At 33.4% G+C, this 23,931-nt stretch overlaps 1 protein-coding gene across 1 annotated transcript in view; it reads left to right on the forward strand.

Annotated features, from left to right (window-relative positions):
- Positions 1-2,622: 2,622 nt before the first annotated feature.
- The window catches only part of LOC126738796 (collagen alpha-1(XXVI) chain-like), a 53,704-nt gene continuing 32,395 nt past the window's right edge, over positions 2,623-23,931 (forward strand). Inside the window, exon 1 of the mRNA XM_050444234.1 lies at positions 2,623-2,793. Within this exon, the coding sequence (XP_050300191.1) occupies positions 2,623-2,793 (171 nt within the window). The remainder of the gene's footprint in view (positions 2,794-23,931) is intronic.

The raw sequence follows: 23,931 nt of genomic DNA on the forward strand, positions 1-23,931 counted from the left end.
ACTGTCAAATAGAATAACCAAAGTAGTCTTACTGCCAATAAAGTGAAATTGAAATTGATTTACTAAATATGTGGATAGACAAAGCCAGGCGTGAATATACAAATAAATCATCCGAAGCCATGGTTAAAGAATCTACAGTGGAAGAAATGTCACGTGCTATCCAAAAATTAAAAAACAACAAAGCTTCAGAAAACGACACTCTATCGGCAAAATTTCTAAAAAATTAAGAAAAAACTTTAGTGCTTGCTTTGTATGAGCTCATCTGGCAAATTTTCAAAAAAATACCATACCTCTGATAAGAAAGTGTTATAATCCCATACATAAAAAGGGCACTAAAATATACTCACAATTTATAGAAGAATATTCCTTATAAACTCGGATATTAAGTGTTTTCCGTAATGTTATTGGAAGGACTGAGCGTTAGTGTAGAGTATCAGTTGGAAGATTCCCAGTGTGATTTTAGAAAAAAACTAATAGACAGTGCATTAGATATTTATTATTAGTCAGCTGATGGAGAAACGTTTGGAATATAACGGAACATTGCACCAGATATTTAAATATTTTAAGCAGACATATAATCATCATAGCATCAAAAGAGTGGAATTATGAAATGCTATGGTAGAACTGGGTGTATCAAAAAAGTTAATTAATATTAGAAAAGCTTCTTTAGAGTCTATGATCTAGAAGTGCAGTAAAATTTGAAAGAAAACTATCGATCTTCTTTACAATCAATGGAGGTCCTAAATAGCGTTAGCGTCAAATAGCACAGCAATAATTCAGAAATAAGAACTAATATAGTCCGAAGGATTAATATGCGTCGGCCATGTTAAGAGAGAAGATCAACATGTTGTCGAGTTGATTTGAGAGGAGACCTCAGAAGGAAAATAATCCTTGGTAAGAACAAAGATGCGGTAACAAGAGAGAATTGCAGCGGATCTACATTATGTGATAATAATGTAATTTTGATGTAATAATTACTTGATTAAATAAATATTTATGTCATTGTCAGGATTTTATTTAACATATTATATTATATGTTATTACTCTGATATAAATAAAAGAAAGTCTACGTAGAAAGGTTCTACTTTAGAAAGGTTTTAAGGTACTTTAAAGGTTTGCGAGTGGTAAGCATAACAAAATGTCTCGAGTTCGAAGACAAGAAAATTTTTTATTTATCCTATAACATATTGGTTTATCCTATTGCGAAATTGGCCGCCGTGTTAATTGTACTGCAATGATGGTAATGCGTGTGTTTTGGATACAAATAAAAGAAGGTATACGAGGAATAACTGCTGAACGGAGGCCTAACACAGAGCATCAAGATAGGCGCTTCAGATAACTAGACCTACGAGACCATTTTGCTACTACGCATCAGATCGCTGACCAATACCAATTCATGGTTAGTGCTTTCTCTGATGTGGTCCACTATCATCAATATTTGATCTGAATGTCAAAATGTAATTTTCAGCGACAAATTACAATTCCTTTCAGTGCACGGATTATAACACACAAGGTAACAGCGTGAGTTCTGTTCAGGAGGCATGTACAGAGGACCGTTAAATTAATGATTTGGAGGGCTATTACTGTGGTAGCCAATCACCCATTTGTTCGAGCCAATATGATTGCTGCGCGTTATGTTCATCATGTAATATAAACCACTTTACTGCCTTATCTAGAGAGGCGTTTACAGGTGCTTTTTCAGCAGCATCATACTACATTACAATTTTGCCGTTGCTACCCCATTCACCGGATGTCAATCCCATCGAACATGTGTGAGATATGATGAAGTGGAGACTAAACACTTTGCATCATTCGCATCAGAATCTGGTACAGCTGATCCTCGAAGTTCGAGTTGCTTGGAATGAGGTGCCATAATCATCTCATTTTGACGAGACCTAGATGTATAAACAAGTGTATTCAGCTGCAAGCTCGTCAATTATATTATTAATTTTTCCTTATAACTTGTCTATCAAAACTCTTGTAAATGTTACCATTTTATTTTTAATGTAAGACTAAGTTGAAGAAATTATTCAGTTTATAACACTTCTCCGGCCAGTGACTGTAATTAAGTCAATTATAACTGCAGGCAATTTTTTCTTCAAAAAAAAGAAGCTCAAGCCTAAATATTTCTTTCAATATTTAGGATGAAAGTATGAAAGAAACTGTGCCTTGGCTAGGCAAAGTGGAAACTTAAGGTTAGATGGGTTCTAGCTTATCAAAATATTAAAAATAGAGTTATATTTTAACCCATTAATACCTAGCGTCCCTTATAAGGGACCAGCATATTCCTTGCGATAAAAAAAAGTGGGGATACATCGAGCACTTAAAGTTGCAAAGCGTATTTAGCAGACTTGATTCGACGTGTCAGGTGTTTTTGTTTTCTATTTCTCGCGAAATTATTTATGTGTTATTGAAAATGGATCCCTCCATGTACTCTACTAGAGATCAAGGGTAAGTTTTATTTTATGTATGTGTAAATAAACATTTTTCACATTGGTTACTAATTGAATCTTTATAAATAATGTTCAAAGAAAATAGTAAAGGTTATCGAACCCCTGATTTTGTAACTGCATGTAAAATACGTTACTATATATGTTGTGTCCCAGCTCAACTAATGGACTAATGGACTATTTAGAGGAGGATGATGACTTGCCGGAATCTAACATCTATATTTTACCTCCAGATGATGAAAATGAGACCGAAGTTGATAGCGACGAATCTGACGACGAGCATGCAGCGAATATAAATGACCTACCTCGCGGAATCCTATCTCAGGAATGTGAAATACCTTACGTAAATGACTCTGACGATCCTGACCCTAAAGATTTACTGCCCTTATCTGTCCTTCAGAAAAACCTAAAAGGCAATAACAATACAAAGCAACAAACAGAGTACGCATACCAAAAATCAAAATGGCGGGAGCCTGATCCTGATACTGGCCGAGTAAATATTAGTGACCTTGTGATTGTCTGTAGCCCTAGTGAACCCTCACAGGATGCAAAAAATGCAACTACCCCAGTTGATTTTTTCAAATTGTTTTTCAATGAAGAACTTTTGACGTTGATTATTACGGAAAGTAATAGGTATGCACGGCAGAAAAATGTAGAACTAAATTTTACTCTGGACGAAGTGAATGTGGTACTAGGAGCGTTTCTTTTATCGGGATATGGAAAATATCCAAACAGAAGACTCTATTGGTCGAGTGAAGAAGATATTCCAAAAATATTACAAAACAGCATCCGTCGAAATCGATTTGAGACTCTACTAAAGTATATTCACTTTAATGACGATTCAAAATTACCCCAAGACGACAGGCTTTATAAATTGAGACCCTTGATAGATCATCTGACCCTACATTTTAGAACACACAATAGCTTTGATGAGCATTTATCCATTGACGAGAGCATGGTGCCATATTATGGAAAACATTATGCCAAGCAATACATTCGGGGTAAGCCCATAAGATTTAGCTACAAAAATTGGGCTATTTGTTTGAGTAGCGGATACATGCATGGTTTTGAGATTTATACCGGAAAAAATCAAAACAACGAAAAAGAAAAGAAATTTGGTTTGGGAGGAGATGTAATACTATCTTTAATAGAGCAAGTCGAATTACCTTCAGGTAAGGGTTATAAAATTTTTATGGATAATTACTTGACAGGCCTTCCTCTCTTTGACTAATTATCGAAAAACAATTATTGTACCACATGCACAATAACAGATAATCGTTTAGAGAAATGTCCCGTACAAACTAAGAAGGAATGGAATAATCAGCAAAGGGGAAGCTATAAGTATTATCGAAATGACACCAGCATGCTTGTACAATGAAAAGATAATAAAGTTGTTTCTGTTGCATCCAATTTTGAAACCACTGAAGTAACTAACACACTTCGTTGAGACAGGGTTACCCAATCTAAGAAGACCGTTCCTCAGCCGAAAATAGTAGCCAACTATAATAAATATATGGGTGGTGTGGACAAATTAGATAGTCTTGTTGCGGCTTATAGATCAAGATTTCGACAAAGGAAGTGGTATTGGCCACTAGTCTTATATTTATTAGATGTATCTGTTGTGAATGCTTGGTTACTTATGCGAAAATTAGAAACAAATCATCCTGACTCTGTTAGTTTATTGGCGTTTCGACGATACATATCGCTAAGTTTTTTGAAAAATTTTGGTACTAAACTCCTGCAAGGAAAAACCAGAGTGCCTCGACCATTACACGACGATAATATTGGGCATCTGATAGTCTACAATGAAACCGACCGCCGATGTGGAAAAAAAGTCAATTCATCTGCGAAAAGTATAACATTGCATTGCATCCTAAAATTTGTTTCAAACTTTACAATGATAACTAAAATATAATGTAATTATATACAAAACATTATGTTTTGTATATAACAAACATGTTATCTTACTTTAATTATTTTTTCCTTTTGCCCAGCGTCCCTCTAAAGGGACGCCCTAAAACAAAGGCTCTAGTAAATTAAAACTTAAAAAAACATTTTTTTATGTTTATTAGACCCATAATAAGGTATTTTTTCTAATTATAAACAAAAACTAACTTTGGGCACTAATGGGTTAAATACAGAAAGAAATTAAAAATGTAACTTATTATCCTTTGTAATTTATCCTAATATCCAAGGCAAGTGGTAGCTATGAAATTAAAAGGCGATTAATGAATAGTTCTAATAAACCAAAGCATAAGAACCATAACTAAGTGATGAATAAATTTTAGTTGTTTTATTAATCAATTAACTAAACAACTTACATATTACTTACTTTTAGTAATTGTTATTACTTTTACAGTTATTTCAGCTTCCTGAGCAAGGATGATGATATTTTAAAAACCAGTCAAATAGGATTATAATTATGAAACAGAACATGTTTGACATCAAACATCAATTAGAATATGGATATTATTGTTTTGTTTAATTTGCTATTTCGTTGCAGCAATGGTGATAATAAACGAGGCTGAATAAGTTTTAGAGATCTGAAAAAGTTAGTCCTTATTAAATGTTTAAAATTCATTTAGTTATAATAATATAAATTACACCATCTATATTTAAGTAAACTATGCCGGACACTTTTACTAGTTTATATAGTTTTGAATGATTAAAAATCGTAAAAAGTAGAGGTAGTTTGAAAGTCAGCAATGACATACCCAGAATTATAATGCTAGAGCGAGAGAGAGACCGATAGAGAGAAAAAAAAGAAACATAATTAATTGATGATATCTGCGCCTGAATCCAGTCCATTTATTTTATTCCATAATCAACTTACCTAATAATCACGTTATACGTCTGAAGAGTTGCTGTAATAGATACTTGATTAAATGTGCTGAATGTTTCAGGACATACAACCAAACATGGTCCCTTTAAGTAAACGCAAGCAACTAGTCTGAATATTTAAGCTCTTTATTGCACTATGACAGCCCTTGTCAGAATTAAAGAAAATGTATTTAACTATTAAATAAGGAAATATATTTATAATATTATTCAGAATAAATGTTGTTTATTACTCTAATAATAATAATAATAATAAATTGCGTTAAACAATCCAATTAAAATGATAAAATATTGCAGGACCTTATTATACCGAAAATTAGTTTATTGAAACTAACAAGGGCCAAGGCCTATAACCTGTAATAATTATACCGGTAATAATTGCTACCAAATTGCCAATATAACGAACGATCAAATTACTCCCAACCTGATGGAAGCTATTCCATTTTCTACGCGTAAATGCACCCGTTAACATTTATTTTAACATTGAACATCCTCCTCTTCCCCCGTGCATGCACTAACCTTCAGTACTAATCGACCTGAGTTTTCAGCGATGCTTTTCCGAAGAAATCAGCCGCGAAAAATGGGATTTTCAATCTGGCTTGCCGGGGATTGCATACGCCGATAGAGCGGAAGGGACAGAATGAAAGAGGAGGTGCGAACACAGTAACGAAAATCATGGAAAGAGCGAGAGAGACGCAGAGCGTTAATGGGTGAGGCTCATTAAGCGCGGGAGATGGGGACAGATCCACTTAATGTCACATGCATTTCCGTGTGAAAAGATGACCTGCAGTGGCGTACAGGCAATTAATAGAGTTTGAAATAACCTGATATCCATTCCTGAAGGGCGGTCTGCCCGAAAGTTATTTGGAGAGTTTCGTCTTTGGAAGTTGTTACCAGTAGTTTTTGTACTTAAGTTCCAACCAGTGTCTGATTTCCTTTTTCCAGGTTTTATTGCTGACATCCCCTTCATTGCAGCACCATGGATGCCCATATTTTGTGATTAACTCTGACTTGATTTGCTCTTTGGCTAGATCTGCGAAATCGTTCATCCAATCTTTCATATGATCTTTTACTTAGTCTAAAACTATTCTAAAGCGTTTGTTGCTGTCTAGTCTTCTGTAAGAATTGCAATGATCAAACTCCTTGCAACTCCTGCTCTCATCAGTTGAACACAGGTCTTCATACCTATTATGTTGTTAAAATACCAATACTATTTTTACGAGAGATAAAAAAAATATTGCGTTATAAGATGTTTTATATATTTTAATGCCCTTGTCTAGCTGTCAAAAAAGTTACAGTTGACAAATGGTCAAAGTTTTTACATGTGAATTTTTAAGAGGTATAAGAAAAAATTTCAAACGATTTTGGTCAATCCAAGATTTGATCAGTCGAATTCAAATAGGCTGAAAAGCATTTCAATTAGAAATTTTGAGGTTTTATATATTAAACAACGAGTTGTATCTATGTATTTGTACTTAGTATTTATTATACAGGGTGTTTAGTTAAGGGTGTGTGCTATCTTTATCTTAAGAACCCTTGGCCTAAGCCAATTAGGAAAAAAAATCACAACAAAAAAGGCAACGAAGCATCGTCCAAAAATATGTTTAACTTTGTACAGTGGGCGCAAATGTTAAAATAAAAATTAAAAACTTGACCAAAATTACTAAATTAAGGTTTAAGCTTGATAACGCCATTGGAAAGCTGAGTAAATTTTCTATAAAATCGGTTTAAGAACAAAATGTCATATAGAAGATAATTTTCATCTCTGAATGGACCTTTGTAGTGGCGTAAGTTAGTTAAAAAAAAGAAGTTGTGTGGCACTGTTTACTGTTGATAGATTTTTCTCAAAATTTTTTAAAAGTTTATAATAGATTAAAAATTATCCTAGATCCTATATTTTGGCAAAAACCGATATCTTTATTCGATCCGGAGTTCTTGCTAAATAACTGGTAATAATAAAAGTAAAGGGTGTCCCAATAGGAACGCACGTTTTGAATTTCGCAGCATTTTTTTTTATCGCAGTATGACAAAAAAAAACTAAAAAGAATAATGTAAACAGTTTGCGATTAGTAGCCATCGAACGATATACGGTCGAACAACGAATTATTATTGTTAAAACACACTACAAATATGGAGAATGTTTTGCGGAAACAGTTCGTAAATTGCGGGGCATTTTTGGTCGACACAATGCACCAAATCACACGACCGTCCAAAGACTAATTGATAAATTTGAACAAAATGGTTCTGTCGTGGATGTAAAAACACCAGTGCGTCACCGTACTAGCCGTTCTGTTGAAAATATTGCCGCAGTGCGTGAAAGTGTTGGCGAGAATCCGGGAACATCTATCCGTCATCGTGCACAGCAGTTGCACATTTCGAAGAGCACTACCCACCGAATTCTAACAAAAGATCTTCATTTACATGGCTATAAGATTCAATTGACCCAGGAATTAAAGCCAGTGGACCATGCGACGCGCCGTACATTTTCTTCTTGGGTATTGCAAAAACAACAAATAAATGTCGATTTTTCGAAAAAAAAATTGTTTACCGATGAGGCACACTTTCACCTTATTGGCTTTGTTAATAAACAAAATTGCCGAATTTGGGGCGAAGAAAATCCTAGAGTCATTCACGAGAAGAAAATGCATCCATTAAGAGTCACTGTTTGCGGACTTTGGACAGATGGAGTAGTTGGACCGTACTTCTTAGAGGACGAGGCTGAAAATGCAGTTACCGTGAACAGCGAACGCTATCGTAATATGCTCACTGAGTTTTTATGGCCTCAATTGGATGGTATGGTTACGGGCGGTATGTGGTACCAACAGGATGGTGCGACATATCATATTATACGTGAAGCAATTCAATTGTTGCAAAGAAAGTTTCCCGGTCGTGTCATTTCACGGAATGGAGACCAGAACTGGCCCGCAAGATGATTCGATTTAACGCCTTGTGACTTTTTTCTTTGGGGTTTTTTAAGATCCCTCGTATACGCTAATTACCCAACAATAATTCCACAGTTAAAAAACGAAATTAGACGTATTATTAGCAAAATTGGGCCGCAATTATGTGAAAATGTAATTGAACATTTCTCAAAACGAATAAGAGTCTGTCACGAAAGTCGAGGCGGCCATTTGCCAGATATTATTTTTCACGTTTAATTGCAGTGTATTAGCTTTACATTAAAATATAAATAACACTCAGTTTAAAATAAATTATGACTTTTATTTACCAATTAAAACGTGCGCTCTTATTGGGACACCCAAACAAAAAAATCAAGTTATGTAGTTAGTGTCTTAACAAGTAAATAAAGTATGGAATTAATTAGAGCAAGTAAATATTCTACCTAATTACTAGACTAAAGAATTTTAACTAATTGTAAGTAATATCAAACCAAGAGGTATTGCGTTCTTCGACGTTATATTCGATCATATTTTCTCGTATTGTTTGTCAAATTTTGTAAACGTGATTTTTTATTTTTCCCCATAATAAAAAATCGAGACAAGTTCAGAGACCTAGCTGGCCAAGAAAATTAACTTCTCTTCCAATACACTGGAGAGGGAATTACCCATCAAGAAAATTGATACGCACCTGGTTCGTAAAATGGCCAGAATACTCATCGTATTCTTTCTTACCATCGTACTATTTCTTCTCTCACCAAGTTTTTCTTGTCTTGAGAGTCACGTTTTTTAATAATTATAGCATATTATTGATTATAAAATTAAGATATAATTCACCCTTTAGCTGTTTAATTACTAAGTATAACAAACAGTAAGTATTTATTTATTTTTTAAGTCGATGCTGTTAATATTTAGTATTGCTATATTTACGAGATAAGCTGATTTCACTTCCTACATCTGTCATTCGTTAGACCTCCATCCCTTACAATAAACTTTAGATAATAATAAAACATGTGTTTTTTATTCATTTAACTATTCTACCTATAGCTTTTTTACATTTTTAAGGTTGAGGTGTGTTTCTTATATAAGTATAAAAGATCTATTTCCGTCTAGCGAAAAACTCCTAAAAAATGAATATTAATATTATAGAATTTTATAATAATACACGTAACTAATAACTAATTAAAAGATTGTCAGGTCTTCCAAAAAATAAAAAAATAAACTATTCCTTTTCGTTTTCTTTCAATATTAAACTGAAAATAATTGAAAGCAAGAAGAGCGATAAAAACTCTATATTTCGCTCATTAATTAAAATTTAATCAATGGTGTAAGTTTTTTCTTACTCTCTTTAAAAGACTGCCACATTAAAAAAGCTTTAAGGTGATTTTGCGCGATGATTTAAAAATGTTTTTTATTATTTTTTTAAAATATAATTTTTCTTAAATTTTTTAAAATGTTGATACACTCTATTAAATATCTCAATTTTTTTCACCTGCTCTCATTTTTCTGTTTAGAAAATTTATTTTTGAGCAAAAATATTAAGCCTCATATCAGGTATTATTGGAAAATTATTTTGTTGGAAAGTTGAAAAGTTGGAAAGAACAAAATAATTAAACTAGATATATTCGGAGCCAAATGTTTATTATTAACTCAGCAGAGCGCTTTCGGCGTATGAGCCATTATCAGTGCTAACTAAAAGCGAGTTGAATGTGATTTAAAAAATAGAGATATAAGATGTAGGCACCAATCAGCTACATGCAGGCATTCCATGTAGTGGGGAAAACATTGACACAAATAAAAACAAAATTAAAAAACTTTTAAGATTACAAATAATACCCCAATATATATAGAAGGACGTACAATATTATTTAAAAAAGGGAAGACGTTAGTACCCTTCCATGTTTATATTTAAATTATGTTAAAAGGCGGAAAAGACATCGCTAAAATAGATTAGAGCCATCCTACTGTCAACTTCAGAATCAGCGTCAAACCTGTCGAAAATATAGTGGCGACAAATCGGTCTGTAAAGATTGACCACAAAAGTTGTGTTGATAAAAAACCTGTAATTTATTTAAATGTGTAAAGGCAAACTTAAAATAGCATTAGTCAGAAAAGATGTTAATTATAAAATTGTTAATTCTGCAGTCTCCTATGTAACGAAACGTAAGGTCTATTGAGGTTTACTTGTATATTTAAACTTAAGGGATTTTTGTTGAGCTCATTAGTGATATAGATATCTAGATCTGGATGAAGAAAATCCAGTCGGCTGAAATTTTAAGAAGTAACTTGCAGAAGAGAGTTTACTTAAGTGCTCAGCTATGCGTGTTTTAAGGGATCTACAAGTATCTACGTCCCACGTATGAACAGTCACACGAATCACACTGTAGCCTGTAAATACCAGTTTTTAATAATGCATTAATTTTTTCCCGAGTAATAACCAAAATCTAACCTAACTTGTTTTTTTTTTATAGGAAACTGTTAATTCTGACTGTTGTTTAATGAAGGTAATGTTTATTTTCTTACTTAGATAAATGAATGGTAAATAAATGAATTTATTGTCTTTTTTAGCGCTAGAAAAAATGTGTTTTTATTATTTAGCTAGTTTATGATCTTATTGATTAAAGTATTAATTAAATTAGGATCATAGTTATTATTATAAGCAATTTATTTAAAAATATTTTTTTTGATTGTAAGGAGGTAAAGAAATTTTTAAAAAACGATGAATGTAACAGTTAAAAGTACCGTAAAATGGGGTGAATAGAAACAGTTTTGGACATTTCCTACTCTGTTGCTAATATGGTAGTCACCTTTTTGACAACAAAAAATAAGGAATCTACAGGTCTTGACTTTTACATCAAAAAGCGCATAATAGATTTTTTTTAAATAGAGGTTTTTTCACAAAAAAAAATAAAAACGCTTTTTTTCTATTTACCCTTAAAAATACACACCCATTTAAATTGGTCAAATTTGCTATTCTACCCACACGAGGGCGAATAGGAACACCTGAAAAAATTTTAAATTCATAAAAAAATATAAATAAAAAAAAACTAACAAAAACAACAATTTTACAAAAAAAAACATTTCGATATAAATGTAACAAGTTTAAACATATTATTTAAATTAAACAACTTTGGATGCAAATTAAATTTTAAAATGTCTCTTCTTGACGTAGATGCTTCTATCTCGTCATGAATTGGGAAAACCTCTCCAACAACCTGGCTTAAATGAAAGGTGGAAACATCCGGAACTTCTGGAAATCCATAAATATATCCTGACGAGTGTTTGGTGGGGCGACTTCTTAAGAAAGTGGCTTTAATGTAAATTTCTGTAATATTAATGACTTGTCCGATAAAATATTTATTTCTTTGTCTATTTCGATATTTTGTTGGAAAACACACCAGAAGCTAAGTTCTTTTATCTATTAAATCAAGCAAAATAGGAGAAACACATTGAAACAATTTACCCTCAAGGCAGACTGATGCTGATAAATTATTTCTATACAACTTATTCTTGGACTTATCGATGAAACTTGGAAGTGTCCGATTCTGAGTCTGCATCTGAAGAATAATCTTGATCTTTTTCCATTTCAGAGTTTTCACTTGAAGAATGATCTTGAGCTTTTGCCATTATTGGCATGAAATTACTAAGGGGTAAATTAATTTCCCGGTCTGAATCTTCATCTAAGATTTCCATACGTCTTTCCAAATCATTATCCTTTTGATCGTCTTTATCCAACGTGCTTTCAAAATCTGCACTTGTAACGGTTTTGCCAGCAGGGACTTCAATTTTACGACGTCGACTCTTTACATTTTGACCATCACCATATCTCATTGTTCTTAGAAGGTTTACCAAAGAGTTGTGTATTAAGTCTTTCTTCAATGTTCTGATTCTCATCATTTGTCTGGTCAAGACTTTGCTGCGGAAGGCGTTCCAAGACTTGATCCCTATCTAGTGGAAAAATTCCACACTTTCTAAACCCACATTGTATGTTTTTCCAGCATTAGGCTCATAAGCCTTTGACAAGTCATTTAGCAAGAAATGGAATCTGCCCTTTGGAACCGTGCAATGCTTTGATCCAGCCCCCATTTTCCATTTTTCAAGGATCTGTCGCCAAGCTGTTTTAAGAGGCCGGAAAAATGCCACGTCCAGAGGCTGGGTTAGATGAGTAGAATTAGCCGGGAGGAATATAAATGACATATTATTTTCTTCGCAAAGAGACACCGTACTTGCAGAAAAATGTGAACTTAGATTGTCGTTAATTAAGTACTTCTTTCTCGGTAGATCTTTTACTGCAGGTATGACAGTTCTCTCTACCCAATCTGAGAAGGAAATCACATCAAACCAACCTAATGGACTTCTATTAAATGTGACATCCTTTGGTCCTCCAACTGTCCAAGATGTATACAGATTTTTAGCTTTGTAACCCACGTATGGTGGGAACAATTTTCCATTAGCTGCAGCAGCGTACATAATAGAACCGGCTGACTTCGACGTATTGCAAATACGTCTGGATAGCGACAGCCCCTTTTTGAGATTATTTTCTTTCTACCTGGATCCTCAGTTAAATTTGTTTCGTCGTAATTTATTATGTTTGATGGCGGTACAGCATTCAAATTACTAAATATTATCAGATTTCTATTGTTTCTCACTGCCATTTCTAAAAAGGGATTCAAAGTATCCTAATAAAACGTTAAGCAAATGTAAGCGATAAAATCAAGAATTTTGACACACTTTCTACATTAACTTCTACTGATGGGAGAGTTCGTTCCTGAGTCCATTACATATGTTATCAGAAGTGGTCTACCTAGAAGTCAAAGTTAACAGATTCTTTAACCATTCCAGTCAGACTAAGTTGAAAACAGAAATTATTGGAGTTGCTCTATAGTAAGCTTGGAACAGATCGCATGTGTAAAGATAAGGCAGAGATAAGAGCAAGAAAAACAAGACTACGAACGCAAATATTTTATTATTACTTATTATAGCTTTTTTCTGAGGATATTTCTCCTAATTTATATTTCCAAGAAAATTTATACAAATATACAATAGAAAAAATCGAAAATTTGCGTGAATATTTTTTTTATAGTAAAACTGAATTTTTCATCTAAGAGACCCACCTTAAATTGATTACCAACAAAAACTACGTTTAAGATTGGCCGGTAGAAATGCGAGACTCTGTTTTTCTTCGCCGTTCTTTGCCAATTAAGTTTTTCGAGTTTTGTTATTTTTCGGATCGTTTTTAATTAGCAAAATAAGCTTTTAAAAACGGAAGCGACGAGCGCGACCTGCTATTTTTAGGGGGTTAAATGAGCCGAAGACGAAACGTATTTTCTTTTAAATGATTGTTTTAGGGACCAAAACAGTTTACGTAATGTGATTAGTCATTAACTTTTTTAGTTTATAAAGGTCAGTTGCTCATACATCTTTATGAAAAGACCTTAAATACAGCAACATTGATTAATTGTATTATTTATTTTTTAAATTTGAATTAACTCCTCCGTTCTTAATAAAAGAAAACTGAGTACGTAAACGCTTACAATTTATTTTTTAAAATTTTTCGTTACTTAATACTAAGTTTGATCAATTTAAATTGTCCTATTCTATTTTAAAAATGCCTATAGTTCTAGTGATTCTTTTACTTAAAAATTTTAAATTTATCGTCGTATGAGATAATGATCATCATCATCTTCATTATCATCACCAATAGCTGTTTTTAGTCCACGGCTAGGCATTGGCCTTCCAGTTGTATAAAATGAGCTTGATATCTTCCGATTATCTCGTTGGGTTGGGCTAGGTTGGAATACCAAACCTCAAGTTACTTAGATACTTCTCTATTTATGTTGACTTCAATACTTCCTTAACCATTATCTTTATAGCGCTCAACAGCAAGGCAGCGAATAGTGCTGAGAAGATAGATAGTGTCTTCCTGTATGATGCCTTCCTAAAAGGTGAATTTCTTTGTATGCCCACAATACTTTCTGACTGCAACTGTTACATTAATATAAATAATATATATTCTGAAAAAGGGTCGTGTTTTTATGATTGATACTGCGCTCTCTAAGCGCTCTCAACATGGATGTCTTCCCAAAGTCTATAAAAATTACCAAGGGCTTCTTGTAATCTATACCTTTATCTATCAGGTACCTTTTTACTTGTCGGTAGTTACTCGTGCCAGAGCTATCCAAATCTGGCTTGCTTTAGTAGTTGGTGAAAATCAAGCTGAATCAAAATAAGCTGATAGGTTTTGTTGTTATAAGATAATAGTTACTTTAAAATAAAGACGATTTTTCGTCGATGATGATTTTTTAACTAGATTCCCAAAATCTAGTTAAGAATGAACTTTTATTGTTCGATTATAAGTAAGTTTAAAATATTATTCAATAGTGTTACGAAGTAACACTGATGAAATAAATTTTTAAAGTAATATATTCCAAAGATATTTCTTCTTTTCTTTATGTAACCTTCTCCATTTTGGAGGTTGCTATTTTGGTTCTGACATCTTTCTTAAAAAGCATAAAAGACCTATAAGCATAGTACTTTTCTCAACTACTTTTTTAAAAATTGTGTTTTTATAAAAAACATGCATAACTTAATTGGATATGACAATGAATTCTTAAAATAAATTAGTGTCGCACCATCACGTCAACTTTGTAACTTAAAAGGCGATTTTTATGGTTCACGGGCTCGAGTCAACTGGAAACAATAAGCACCAATATAAAGGACTACAATATGTATATTTCGGTTAAAGCCCAGATATTGCATTTAAAGCAATAACTAAATCTGATGTTACGTGAACGTTAAACCATTTTCTGAACTTTATAGTTAAAAGATATTCTTCTCTTTCTAATAGATGCGGTTAAAAAATCTCATTTTTTAAGAAACATTCTCATGATGCATTTGCAGTATTGTAGTTTTATCTTTTTCTTCGTATGTAATCTCTATGTCCTTCTTTATATATTTCGGATTTATCACCTAATATACTACGGTATATCCACATCACCAGTGATACTAGTTTTCACTCTCAATTTATGCAGAATCCAAACCTAAAACCTAAAATTCTACACCAGAACTGGTCATTCATAACACTTTAGCATATCATATCTTAAGCTCAGATCTTAAGTACTGAGCAGCTTATTGATTTTCGCATTTATCCCTTTTCTGACTAAATAACCTCTCTTACAAAGCACTTGACTTTTTAATTTAGAGCGGAGTATGCTAGAAGTACGGCCAAGAAATAAGCTGATGGTTACAAGCTAATACAGGCTTGTATTAAACAAAGATATAACTTAGAAAATAGTTTTTGGCCAAAATTTAAGTAAGGCTTTTGATTGTGTCTCCCACACATTCCTTCTCTAAGTAGTCTTGGATCTTTGGTTTGTTTGACAAACATAAATGATCTACCTGCTGACCACATCACCATCTTCCTAGCAAGGTGCTTAAATTTTTGATTTGAAGAAGAGTATGGTGGAGGTACAGCTAAGAGTTGGCTGATAGTTACAAGCTAACAGGATTGTATTACAAAGAAAATAGTCAGAAAATTGTCTTTGATCCTGATCTGTTAAGTTTTTACGTAAGTCTTGTATTGAGACTATTTCTGATAATCTAAGTAAAGCAGTCATCTTGCTTCGGAAGCTATAAGAATTGCTGTCTGGGAAAGTTCTAGTCTCTGCATACTAACTCGAAAAATTCTATTCTGTATATTATACTTTATTCCACTCTGTAAGTTGTGGCGTTGGATAGAGAGGCTTGTGTTGAGTTTTTGGACTCTAAAGAACTATTAGGTTACTAGTGCTTTTGTCGGTCTGCGTATTTTCACTTTCCTAGAAATATTAACCAATTTACTCCTTAGGGATAGAAGTATTGAGATTAATGTAAGTAGATGTATGTATAAGCACTAATTAGGAACGAAGGTGCGGAACTCGAGGGGATACTTTGAGGAGGAGAACATATTTCAATAAAGAAACTGTTTCACATCATACATAAAAATCTTTTTAATTATGTAAACGTCAATTAGCCAGGTCGCCGAATAGGTTGAATGGGTACGATTAAATGGCAATCTCTAACCCCGTTAGATTTTTTTGTAGGGATACATATTATCGTATATCGTTCACCACTATGTGTGCGAATTATTGGTGTGTCATCACGAAAGGACTCCGCAGATCCTAGGAAGTACAGAGAGCATATACTTATTCTATATTGCAGTTTTTTAATAGAATTATTATTTTTTTTGATGCTTGCCTTTTTTATTACTTAGTTAAGTTCGTCTGTTAAAAACTTAACCTAGAATCCTGCAGCTAATTATGAGAATCTATATAAAAGAGACACTGGCAAAGAATAAGAGTATTATTGATTTAAAATTAAGCATTGTTCGGACTGAAAGACATCGTCAAAAATAACAATGGCGAACGAAAAGAAGCCATTACGAAATTATAATGGGCTCTGGCGCGACCTTCTTTTATTTTAACCTTTTATTAAATGACACTTGCCCCACTCTTTGATAGGCTTGAGAATTACGAGTATTGATAAAGTTTGCATATAATTTAAAAAAAAACATAAGAGAACAGAAAAACATATTAGAAATTGTACATATAATTTAATTAGTCACGCATAATCCTTAAATAATCGGTCAATCAAAAATCTCCAGATTTAGCTCATCTGGAATTATTAAACCAATATATATATTATATATTGCAATAAGCCCATAATCACCTGCAAACATTTAAATTAAAAGATAGAATTTAACTGGAATTTAGTGGTTTATTCGAATAACATACGTCAAAGTTCACGAGGAATTTAGCTTGGGATAGAGATTTTAGCTTGAGTGCTGCATGGGTAGTATTAACATGCAACAGAGAAATAACGGCAAAGTCTTAAGTTACTTTCAATTTATTTAAGGAGCATTTAATTCAGTAAGTTGCTAACTTAGATTAGCATATCAAATGTTCAAAAATATTTCCCAATTGGGCTTCACAATGTTTGACTCGATCATAAAACTCCGACCTAAAGTACTGAAAAAAGAACTGCTATCAATAAGACGTAGCTTGCCGCTGGAACAAATGTGCAACATACGATTCATCTGATATCCAATTCCTACTAGGCCTCTCTCAACCAAATGTTTACTTTCAATTTGATTTCCGATAATTTGTATTCCGTCGCCAAACTTTGTTACTTTTAATTTGGGTCAAAATTTTGGTTACTAGAGGAGGAAGTACCTCTTCCTCCATGTACCTCTTCCTCCAACGCAATGCACCGAGAACCTTTGTTTACCAGGCCGGTATATCGTTGTGTAAATAGGTTGTTAATTTAATTTAAATAATGGAATGCTCGAAAATACATTCTTTTTAGGCTTCATAATACCCAAACCAATAATAAAATTCTGACCTAATATTCTATAGAGTCTCAGGTGTTATAGAGTCCTGCGCTAGTGTTTATTGAAGTGCCAGTGCTACGAAAGTAGCAAAGTGTCTGAGGATATTTTTCTTAATGTTCTGCAAGTTGTAATGTTTAGGAAAGATGTGATTTGGGAGTTGTGTCACAAAATTGCACTTCTTCATAAAAAGGAGTTCCGACATAGCGACTTTCGAGATGTCTGCAGATACATTTGATATTTATGAGTTGAATCTGCCTGTCGAGTAGATTTTGCAGGAATCTTATAGGTGGAATGATATAAACTAGTTCTGAAGAATATTTACCATGACGGTATTGATAAAATAGACTCAGGTTCAACACTTTTCTTTCTATGTGCCAAGCTTTTCAGTTTCTAGCTAGCTGTGTGTCTTTTTCTTCTAGATAGAATAAAGTAGCTTCAAAGTGTGTTTGAGTGTACAGCTATATATGTAAGAATAATACTCAAGAGATGGATAAATCTGAGTCTTGTAAAGCGTTAACAGCTGTTGCGGCGTATGTAAAATCTCTGCAAATTGTGTCCATTAATAACAACACAGATGTGTCGGTCAAAGCTTCCAAGCCAAGTAATGTAAGTTGGTAGGCAACCATTAGAATACAGTTTGTTTAAAAGTTTCTCATGCCAGACCCTATCGAATTCCTTTAAAATGTTCAGAGGTATTGGACAAGATTCACCATTTTTCTCGATGGCGTCTTTCCAAACATGTGCCACATAGGCCGTTCGATCACCAGTAGATCTGTGATTTTTAAAAATATATGGTGTACTCCAGAAATTTCAAAATTTACTGGTTGAGAAGTATTTCCATTATATTGACTATTTGCTTGGAACCGTCTTTTTTTCCTTTTTTGGGTATCGGTTGAATCAGTCCAGACTAGAGTAGACCGAGTAAAGTTTGAAAAGAACATCTGACCCAGCAAGTGCTTTTTCCATTGCGGTCATTGTAACTGAATCATCTTGCCTGGTCAATGGTGGAATTTTTCACCAACAGAAACCTTGACAAAATGATTCCGAGTTAATTATAACATAAGTATATAAATAAAAGAGTATTGCTTATTCAATCTGCAAAATAAATAAAAACACATATTTTCAACAAAATTGAGAGAAAGATTTTTTCAATGATTTTATTTATTTTTTTTTGTTCTTTTAATAGAGGAGCACCGTTAAAAAATTCTTCAACAGAGTAATAGATCTTAGAAGCAGCGATCTCTTTAACTATATTCTGAACATTTTAGTCCGCACCGAGAACCTTTGCTTGCCGGATACTGCTTAAAAAATTATCTCTTTTGGGCTTCAAAATATTCGCCGATAGTGAAATTCTGTCCTAAGATTCGATAATGCTTTAGGTGTTCTGGAGTCTGTGGACTGGGGGTTATGTGAAGACTGGTCTTCAGATGGAGAAATTAAATCTCAAATAGAAAAAGCGATGAACTCATAAATGAGAGTCAAAAACGTCTTAATAAACTGTGACTTTAATCTCAATCTCAAAACAAGATTTAGAAAATTGTATTCATGGCCCATACTGTTATATGCTAACCAAGTAAAAAAAAGATAAGTTAGTACATATAAAAGCTTAAGAACATAGAAGATTAGCGTAGTGAATAGGCTAAAAGCATTAGAAATGCAGATTTATCGAAAAATCTTGAACGTGATCAGCATTGGAAATATGGATTTATGGACGAATCTTGAACGTAATTCAAATCTTATCTGGTACGATCATGTATTGAATGTACCATGGATATAAGACGAACGCAAATTGCCGGGCAACGCAGGAAAACAACGTACCTGGGACATGTGTTACACAACGAAAAGTTCCGTTTGCTCCAACTATTATTAAAAAATATATAGAGGAAACATAGGATTTAGAGAATAAAAACGGATTTTGCGGCTTTGAAATATCAAACATTGTAAAGGAATAGAAACCATAGGAGAATTAATTCACACCACCAGAGATAGGTAAATATTATTAGAAGTGATCGCAACCAGCACCGGAAGAAGAAAAAGATTTACTCTACAAGTTAAGGCGAGATTCTCACTATACGTACCATCACCGTCACGTCAATGTACCGGTAAAAACACGAAAAAATATTCTCGACGAGAAACCTTGACGATGCGGACGGTGGTGTAACGGTGTCATGAAGGTATAGTATGAATAAGTTCATTGCTTTTAATGTAACATTATTTTAGGTATCGTTGACAGTACGTTGACGTGACGTGACGGTACGCATAGTGAGAATCGCGCCTAATACGTTATAGAGTTAATACGTTCATACTGAAGTTAATACGTCTGAACTGACCTTTGTTGGCCGGGCTGGTATACCGTCTGCAATGACGTGTTCTACTGTACGGGCTGCGATTTGCCACATATAAAGAAGGTTAGCTGGAGAAGAAGAGGTGGTAAATTTTTATTCAATAGGATATTATAAGTGCTCATTTCGTAATCCTTCGCGTTTACAACTCGTGTACCAAATATTTAATACTTGGACTAAATGACGTCACGAGGACTATTTTTTCAGTGTAAATGGCCGCTCACTAAAATTTGATTCGCGAATTTGATGCTTCCCAAACAGGGTTACATTTTTTTAGGTGTTAATACTTAGGACCTATTTTGAAGTACCAAAATGACAAGTTTTACATTTTATTGGATGAAGAGCTTACGAGGTTTTTATTTTTGTACACAAAAATAAAGAAGAAGAGGAAGAGAACGCCTAAGCCTTGAAAAAAAAATGATTCGTTTATTTTTATTATTTTTAAACAACAATAACACTTTTTTAAAGATTTAGAGGTTTTGTCCTATAATTCTTCGTCTAAACTGATCCCCATCCTGGCAATTGCCTCGTTGCAGTGCCATAAAACAAGCAAGCAAGCAAGCAACTCCCTTCCACTTACATTTTGAGTGTAGATAATCTTGCACTAATTTAACCCTCAAAATCAATCTTTATTAACAGAGCTATACTAAATAAAAATGGTCATAATTTGATCCAGGGACCTAATAGATCCGCGCATTGTAAATGCAGCAATTCAGTGAGGATTATTAGTCGCCCAGTAACTCATATTGTGTCTGTTTGCGTTTTAGAACCTGCCACAACTATTAAAAGAAGCTTTATCACAAAAAACAACGTTTCACAAAAACTGGTCATTTCCTCACATTTTTCATAAAATCCAAGTGCAAAAATTATTTCGATTCTTAAAGTCATGTCCATAATGCTCTTAATAAAGTGTGATGCGGTGAGGATGAAACTTGTTCCTGTGCAAATTGCTATAATTGCTGTTTGACTAATTCCAACATCTAAATCAATCCGCCTGGTACTTGCTTGAGGATTAATAGCTACCGCTCCTAAAACCCCAATTGCCTTATTTTCTTTTGTTTGAGTTTTATTCCGATCTCGTGATTTGGTATTTAGACTACCAGTCTTTTGAAAATCATATGAGATTTTGGAATATATGGAAACCTGACCTGCATTACTGCAGTTTCCCTATATTTTTTTTCGCACCCTCTCAAAATTAACAACATCAAATCTATAATGTCCACTTCTATATTGAAATTTGCTTCCATGTTTATTCTTTTTAAAACCATTTTGTTAAATGGTTGTAAATCAATCAATAAAATGTCAAAATGTTTATAAATTATATATAAATTAGCACTAGGATTTTCATGGCAACAGCTGCTGGTATGGTTAAATAATTTGAATTATTTTTAAATTTAACAATATGGATTTTACAAGGGCAAGTCAATAACTACAAATCTGGCAGAGTTTGAAGAATGTTTACCTACAGTAAGATTAAGAAGGCTATCAAATTAATGTCGTTTTACCAATCTCCAAAAATCCTAATAGTGTGTCTCATGGGCTATTAATAAAAAAAAACTTTAATCAATAGGAATACACGGTCATACATGTAGTAAAAATACCAGTTCTAGAACCGCGGCTTATACATATATTGTTTAAATTTCGAGGTAGACTTTAAAACTTTTAAAAGATTTTCAGGTAACAACCTTAAGCTGAGAGCTTCCTGAAAGCTTTTTATTCTCCTTTAATGGCATACAGTCAACGATAATGTATAGTGTGTTTGATATGTGGAAGAAGAAAATACATCAAAACCTGTAATTCTATTCCTTCGGTAATAAAAGCAACAAAGTGCCCACTGTTCTGACCTCCTGATTTTCAATTAAAGCAGACCAAAAGTAATTATCTTTATGACACCTAAATAAAATCTAATAAAATCCAAATTTATTTCCGAGTATTTACAATTTAAAACTCGACAAACCACTTTGTTTGGCGAACCTTTTCGCTCGACAATGTCTAAATTTTAGCCTTAGACTTTTTTTAAAGGATAAGGATAAATTGCCTAAAGTTTGAAAAAGTTTCTTCTTATTCTTCTCCTTGTCCCCGGCCTCTGCCGAGATTAAAAACAGCCCGTTAGGAAACAAATGAACGTCAAGACCGGGAGCTGGCTGCTGAACGAGGATAAATGAGTTTAGACTTAGAGGTTGTCAAGCCCAAAAAAAGCTTAGGCACACTATTTCTATTATGAATATTTTTTAATTAGAAACATATAACCTCCTTAAAAACAATTAAAAAAATCAATGACAATTTTGATTGTTCTTAATCAGCAAAACTAAGTGTTAAGTTCGATATTGATGAGGTATCTTATCGAAATGCATTACTCCTAAAACAAGATTGGCATTTATTTTGTGGGGAAAACACTTCCTTTTAAGAAACCATCTTCCTTATTAATGTAGGTGATGATTCAGAGCCAGAACTTTTTTTGATGAAACAATATTCTTTTTATTTATGGAGGTGATTTTAGTCTAAACAGAAATCATATTCCTGAAAATTTAAATGAATTAAATAATTGCCATTCCAGACCTTGAGAAAAATAACCGCGTCTGGTATTTTGTATGTTCTCACAACGCTATGTATCTATCTATCTTAATAGTGAAGTTAATGGCGTCTAGGAATGAAGAAACACCGTGTCGAACTATGTGGTGTCTAATAGTCGATAGTCAATTATCTAAATAGGTCAGGCCTGTATACGTAGGTGTAGTAGGTAGTCTTTTGTATGGGAAAGGATGCCGCCATAATGAGGGGCCCTGTGTAATATAGACAGTTGGTGCCTGGATCAAAGACTGTTAGATAGAGAACAATACTAATTATTTTTTATGTGAAAATATTCTTTGTGAAATTAATGACTTCTGAGGTAAATTATATAATAAGATTTGTACAGATATATGTTAGACCTAATAACAATTTTGTTGTTACTAAAGATAAAGGTATGAATAAGTAATTAAATATTTTAAAGAAATTAACTGTTTTTGAGAAATTTCTAGTCTTACAACCTTAAGACACCATCAATTTTATCTTTGGAGGGCGTGATTAGCTTAAATACCCGAGAACAGTAAAATCCGAGGATGAAATATCTTACTAGATTTGAAACTTTTCTGCTACGCAGATATCAGGATTAAGAAGGCCACTTGCAGTACCTTCGATCTGCAAGAGAGCTTTTAATAGGACTTGGGGTTTATCCTTTAGTATACCTTATTGGATCTACTTATCTATCATTAAATATAGGGGATTGATGATTGATTTGATTGATGCCACTAAGCAATGGTGGCACTGCATGAAGAAAGCAAAAATTTTATTACAAGAGTGCAAAAACTTGGCATGTCTAAGCATTACAGAAAAGTATTGAATTGCCACATAGTTTGTTGAATCTGCATTAAAAACTATTAAAGCTATTATAACCAAAAAGGTGAGCTCTCCAGCTTTTACTGAAGTATATATATCCTAGAGGAATTGGTGGAGGAGGGTGGCTAGTTATGTCATGATAATATAAAGAAAACGGAGTCCGTTAATAGAAAGATAACAACTTGCATGCCTAAGCATCATAGGATTTATGCCAACTACCTCAAGTAGAGCCTTTGAAACTATTGAACCGTAACACAGTCGCTCTACTTGATCAGCAGAGTCGCCATTAAAGCTATTATAGCCAAAAAGGTAAGCTTTAGGTATGTACTAGTGTGTATGAAGGTCCTAGAAGAACTGGTGTAGGGAGGCTAGGGTCTGGCTACTTAGTTACTGAGGAAACAAACTCCCTTATTAAGACGACAGTCTGAAAAGGGACAAAAACATGAGACAAACTAAGGCACGCATAGCATATAGGCATTAGACCACTGCTTTATTTATATTACTTTTATCTTTTTAATATTAGGTAACATTATTTGCAGAATCTCATTTTATCTTAGAGATCATTACCAAAATCATTAGAAAAAGGATCATATGTAAAACAGATTTTTGGCCTTTCTGATATTATGTCGTTAATAAACTATTTTTAACAAATTCCTATT

This window comes from Anthonomus grandis, chromosome 7, assembly GCF_022605725.1.
Source record: "Anthonomus grandis grandis chromosome 7, icAntGran1.3, whole genome shotgun sequence".
Taxonomy (NCBI): domain Eukaryota; kingdom Metazoa; phylum Arthropoda; class Insecta; order Coleoptera; family Curculionidae; genus Anthonomus; species Anthonomus grandis.